At 55.2% G+C, this 6175-nt stretch overlaps 1 protein-coding gene across 1 annotated transcript; it reads right to left on the bottom strand.

The window, feature by feature from the left end:
• Positions 1 to 684: 684 nt before the first annotated feature.
• Positions 685 to 4007, bottom strand: JUN (Jun proto-oncogene, AP-1 transcription factor subunit). Its single transcript, XM_003793126.2, has one exon. The coding sequence runs from the start codon at positions 2956 to 2958 to the stop codon at positions 1954 to 1956; it is 1005 nt and encodes a 334-aa protein (XP_003793174.1). The 5' UTR covers positions 2959 to 4007; the 3' UTR covers positions 685 to 1953.
• Between the last annotated feature and the right edge of the window lie 2168 nt (positions 4008 to 6175).

Genomic DNA, 6175 nt, shown 5'->3' on the forward strand with positions numbered 1-6175 from the left:
ACCTGCTGGTTACTTAGAGCACTGCTAATGAGCAAACAACCCTGCCTCAATTAGTGGTTTGAGAAATATTCCTGAATATCAAATTGCTTTGGCTGCTTGATAATCACTCTGGCTCTTGGGATAAAAAGCAACCAAGCAAAAATTGTTCCCTTGTTGAGTACTGCCTTGTTGATCTCGTAAGTTATACCTGTAGACAGAATACAAGTTTGCTATTTCCCCAGAGCTGAGGTTTGATTTACACATGGAATCACTGTGTTCATGTTTTCTCTTGCCAAATCTTTCCCATAGTATTATATTACTATCTTTTGAGACTGACTCTGTAATTATTTAAACAAGTTTGATTATTTTAGAAACAAATGAAGAAATAAACTAGAGACAGATCCCAAATGCTAAACTGCTAGCGATAGCAGCGATTTCCTCAGGTATAGGTGTTTATTTGGGAGAAGAGAGGTAGAGAGAGAGACAGACACAGAAAAAGGGCCAGAGGCAGGATTGATGAACCTGGGAGAACGGTTCCTGTAGATCAAAGCTTCTAATTTGACTCTTTCTAAATTCTCTGCTTCATAATTACTAAGTAGCTCTGCACGCAGTCATGTTAATTTCAGCAACTAAAAAGCAAAGCTTCAACATGTAACTTGGGAAGAGGAAGAGAGTGAAGGGAAAGCAATTCAAGATCTGTTATCAGTATTTGAATACATTTATTGTGACAAGAATGCTGTTATAAATATTCATAAGCAAAGGCCATCTTTTTTATCTAGGAATTGTTAAAGAGAAGATTCCAAATTGGAAGGATACATCTTTTGTAAAATCTGCCACCAGTTCCTGCTTTGAGCATAAGCATCTATTGTTCAATTTTTACTAACATTATAAATGATCACAGCACATGCCACTTGATACATCCCAAACTTTTGATGCCGGACTTCCCCTGGGCTGCCCCTCTCCACTGCAACCCCCGCCCCCCTTCCTCCAGCCTCCTGAAACACCACACTACCCTTTGGTAAGCAATTCTATACGGATATTTGGGGGAGAGAAAAGTGTAACCTGATGATAGCATCAGGGATCTTTTTTTCTGAAGTTTAATAAAGAATAGTTTTCCCTGTTTGAAAGTTACAAGCACTGACAGTGATGTTAATTGGCACTCTTCAGCTCCACCTAGATATCGATTATCTATACAGGATGCAGAAAAGAGGTTGGGGGGTACTTTTCAACATTTTATTGTATTTTCTTAAATATCTCCTTTCTGGAATTTTCAGAAACAAAACATAAAAAAATTATATATTTTATTACAAATGGTAAACTCAGAGTGCTCCAAATCTCTTATTTACAAACAACACTGGGCAGGACGCCCAAACAAACGAACATGAAATAACTTACAAAGGCATGAAGCTGTTTATTGACAGTAATCAGCTTTCATCAAATTAAAAAATATATATATGTACAGACACAGTTAACGAAGGCAGGCCAGAAAGCGTTCGTCTGCAGGCTCAGCCTCACTCTTCACAAACCTCCCTCCCGCCTCCCCGCCCCAGCCCACCCCACCCCCCGGCTTTGTGTCCTTAAGGAGTACTACGGAAGCAATCTACAGTATTGCAGTTTGTAACCCCCGCCCCTCCCCCCTTGTAATACTGAATGAGATCGAATGTTAGGTCCATGCAGTTCTTGGTCAATGTTAAAGAAAAGTCTAACGTTCTGTTCGCGCGGGGACAGCCCATCCGCAAAGCGGGGCAGCCCGCAGGCGGCTGCTCCCTGGCTCCTCGCCAAAGGAGGGCGCGCCAAGTCCTTCCCACTCGTGCACACTGGGGGCGCCGTCAGGACGCAACCCAGTCCAACTTGGATACCCTTGGCTTTAGTTCTCGCGGACACTCCTTTTTTCTCTCTGTCGCAACTTGTCAAGTTCTCAAGTCTGTCTCTCATTTTTTTCTCCGTTACCCCTCAGCCCCCGACAGTCTCTCCTCAAAACGTTTGCAACTGCTGCGTTAGCATGAGTTGGCACCCACTGTTAACGTGGTTCATGACTTTCTGTTTAAGCTGTGCCACCTGTTCCCTAAGCATGTTGGCCGTGGACGCCAGCTCCGAGTTCTGCGCTTTCAAGGTTTTCACTTTTTCCTCCAGCCGGGCGATCCTCTCTAGCTTCCTTTTCCGGCACTTGGAGGCAGCGATGCGGTTCCTCATGCGCTTCCTCTCCGCCTTGATCCGCTCCTGGGACTCCATGTCGATGGGGGACAGGGGCGGCGTCTCGCCGGGCATCTCGGGCACCGTCTGCGGCTCCTCCTTCAGCGCCTGCAGCCGCGGGTGCTGCACAGGCATCTGCTGGGGCAGGTGGTGCGGCGGCTGCGGCGCCTGCTGCTGCTGCTGGGGCTGCGCGGGAAAGGCCAGTCCGGCCGCGCCGTAGGAGGGCGCCCCGCCGCCGCTGCTCAGCGCGCCCGGGTTGAAGTTGCTGAGGTTGGCGTAGACCGGCGGCTCGCTGTGCAGGCTGGCGCTGAAGCCACCACTGCCGCTGCCTCCGGCCACCGAGGCCACCGCGGGAGCCACCATGCCCGCCCCGCTGACCGGCTGCGCCGCAGACGTGACGCTGGGCAGAGTGTTCTGGCTATGCAGTTCGGCCAGGGCGCGCACGAAGCCCTCGGCAAAGCCCTCCTGCTCGTCCGTCACGTTCTTGGGGCACAGGAACTGGGTGGGGGTCGGCGTGGTGGTGATGTGCCCATTGCTGGACTGGATTATCAGGCGCTCCAGCTCGGGTGACGCCAGTTTGAGAAGCCCCACGTCGGGAGAGGTGAGCAGGTCCGAGTTCTTGGCGCGGAGGTGCGGCTTCAGGCTGCCCACCGGATCGGCCAAGTTCAGGGTCATGCTCTGTTTTAGGATCTTGGGGTTACTGTAGCCATAGGCGCCGCTCTCGGACTGGAGGAACGAGGCGTTCAGGGCATCGTCGTAGAAGGTCGTTTCCATCTTTGCAGTCATAGAACAGTTCGTCACTTCACGTGGGGTTAGTTTGGGCTGCGCGCAGAAGTTTCGGGGCCGCAACAGCGCTGTGGCAAAGCGGGGAACACCCGCACCTCCCGGGGCCTTCAGCGGGGAAAGTTTCTCTTAAGAGTTCGCGCACCCGCTGGCTGTCTTTCCCCCCGGCGCCCTCCTCACCAGCTCGCTCCAGGGAGCGTAGGGTTAAGATGCCGCCTGCACTCTTACTTGTTGGCTCGCGCGTGCAGCCCGGCTTTGAAAAGTCGCGGTCACTCACGGAGCACTCTTCGGTCCCAGCGGTTCCTCGGTGCCAGCGGCCGAACTCGCTTCCCGGCACAGCGGTTCTGCCGGCGGGTTAGCACGGATTCCGCAGTAGCCGGTCGGCGGCGGGTCTCAGCCGCCCGCACTCCCAACAACTGTCCCCTCCTCCGCGGCGAGGGGGAGGGGGACGCCTGGCAGCCGCGGCTCGCGCTCGCCCAAGTTCAACAACCCGCGCGAGGGAAGCCGAGCACACCTCCCTCCTCTCTCGCGCCTCGCTCCGGGGTCTTCTGGTCTTTACCGCCGCGGGGGCAGCCTAAGGCGCAGGAAAGGTTTGCAGAAGTTCGCTCCGGGACCCCGGGGCACTTGTCCCCGGTCCTCTCGGTCAGGAAAGTTCTCTGCTGCTGCAGCCGCTCGCCGACTTGCCCCGGCGGACGCGCGGGCAGTCACCGCTCTCCGTGGCTGTCAGCGGCGCCCAAGCAGCGGGGTTCTCCTCCTGGGGGCGGCTGGAGAAGGGGCTCTCCCGGCGCTCCCCAAAACACCAGTCCGGAAGCCAGAGGTCCTAGCTCTGGGCAGTTGGAGAGAAAACGGAAAAGAAAATAAAGATTTGCAGTTCGGACCCTCCTGCCGTTCTGCCTGGCTGACTGTATCTCTGTCTGTCTGTCTGTCTGCCCGAGTCCGCGAACCTCCACTCTCGCCTGGCTGCCTCTGCCACACTCAGAGCAACTCTGAGCCCTTACCCAGCCGGAGCTCAACACTTATCTGCTACCAGTCAACCCCTAAAAATAGCCCATGATGTCACCCCAAGGCCTTCCCATTGGCTCGCGTCGCTCTCAAGGGGGCGGGCCCGCCCGTCGCCATGGAGACCCCGCCCTAGAAGATTCTTCTCTGGGCCCGCGGAGGCTCACGGGATGAGGTAATGCTCCGCTGCCCTCCTACAGTTGGGCCCTTCTTTCGCCTCCTCTCCCCCTCCCCCTCCCGCAAGGCTCTCGCCCCTCTGCTACCCTGTCTCCTCCCCAGCCTGTCTTTCCCGGCCCGCCCGGTGCATTCTGGGCTGACGTCTTGGGGTTTGACTGTGTAGTGACGGGGCCACCGCGAGCGGGTGGACGCTCCCAGCCGCTGACGGAGGCGGACTCAAGTTCACAGCTCGGGACCCGGGACACTGGGGGTGCGGGGACCAAGGAGGCTGGGTAACCCAGTCGCTTGCTCGGGGACGAGGGTGCGGGGGAGGGCGGCATTTCCCCACTGGGGGGGCGGAGGACTGGAAGCGGTCCCCGAGCACTTTGGCGCCGCGCGGGCTCAGCGCGCCGAGCGTTGAGTCCTGCCCCCCCGCACTTCCGGGGGCGGGAGCACCGCCCTTAAGGTGGCTCTGTGGAGTCCCCCACCGGGCGAGCGAAAGTGGGCTTACGTTTGGGGGCGGTCTCTCGAGAGTCGGCCCCACACGTTGAGAACGCTCTGAAGTTTGTGTCTTGGTCAAGTTCAGGAGCGGCGGTCCGCGCCGCAGTCTGGCTGCGCCCAGAAGCGGAGCGATTTGTATCTCCCGAAACTGGGCGCTCCGCTGAGTCCCCCTTGTACCCCACTTCATCCAACTGGACCTTGGGGAAAGGGGATGCAATTAGGAGGTGACAGCGTCCAGATGGGAACGAACAGGGACCCGAAACTCAGGGAACCCCGGGGATAGTCCATGCCCCCACCTACTCCCACCCCGCGCCACACACACACACACACTCACTACCCAGCACAGACACAGTCTGTTCGCTCGGGTTTGATTCCGGGAAAACAAGTCTGGAGGGCGGTGGACACTCGCCAAAAGTCACGCAGAAGTAGGAGTTCGGGGTGAACCCGGACTCAGATCTCTCCAGTCCGGGTCGGGTGGTGGGCCATATCTCGTGCAGCCTCTAGGAAGCGCTAGACACATGTAAGTAGCTCCTTTGCTGCGGTTATTTTATCGTCCCTCCCCAACCCCCCAGCCTTTAGGGACAAAGGTGTGTGGTGGAAAGAATCCCGAAGTCCAGGCTGCCTCGGTGTGAAGTCAGCACATTACGGAGCTTCTCTGCGCTTCAGTCCCCTCAACTGCGCCGGGGGCGGGTGAGGTCCACCTCAATGGGCTGCCACGAGTTAGTGCTGCGTCGTCGCCTGTAGGACTAGGGAGGTGGCGGCCCAACAGCCCCCATCCCTGGCCTTCCGCGCGCAGCTTCCCAGAGCCTGGGTGGAATGCCAGGATGCGAGCGTGTGATTTGGCAGGACCAGGTGAACTTTTCTGCGAGGAGCAGTTAGGGGAGCAGTTGAGGGAGGAAAGGGTGAGAAGTCAGCTCCTTCCCGAGCCTCCTGGCTAGCGCTGGGGGTTGAAGTTCCTGGGTTCTAGTTTGAACTTCATTGCCTCTGAACTCGGGGGAATTCAGCCTTGGGTTCATTGCTCCTAGCTCTAAGGTATTTGTGGCTGTGAGTGTTCAGAAACCAACAACAGCTGGTATCAGTGGGAAGTCGGCCAACTTTTCTTCACTCCAGGCACTCTCCTGGCTTTCACTGATGCAGCGGAGGATAACTGAATGGCTGCTGTGAGCCAGGCGCTGAGCTGGGGTGGGGAGTGGGTAGGATCCAGTGACCACCAGGTCCAGTTACTTCCCTCTCTGTCTGCTGCCCTGAGTCATTTTCTTTGTAATCAAGAAGCTGATGTTCTAAATATTTTTTATGATAACAGTAAAAAAGAAAAAAGTATCATGTAGTAAATCCTTATTATCTGCCAGGTCTTCTGCTAAGTAATTTAGATATGCTGTTTCTCCCCACTACTATCTTGAGAGAGATAAATTATTATGTGGATTTAACATATAAGGAAATAGACCCAGAGAGGCCAAATATCTTGCTGAGGTCACATGGGCAGCTGGAAACTGACCTCAGGTCTACCTACCATTCCTTCCACTTACTTTCTTTTTTCTTTTTCTTTTTCTTTTTTTTTTTTTTT

The sequence above is a fragment of the Otolemur garnettii genome, unplaced genomic scaffold, assembly GCF_000181295.1.
Source record: "Otolemur garnettii isolate 467f Iridium unplaced genomic scaffold, OtoGar3 scaffold00066, whole genome shotgun sequence".
NCBI classification, from domain to species: Eukaryota; Metazoa; Chordata; class Mammalia; order Primates; family Galagidae; genus Otolemur; species Otolemur garnettii.

Bases quoted from the DNA above. Each gene is read 5' to 3' on its own strand.
- JUN (XM_003793126.2), bottom strand. From the start codon at position 2,958: ATGACTGCAAAGATGGAAACGACCTTCTACGACGATGCCCTGAACGCC.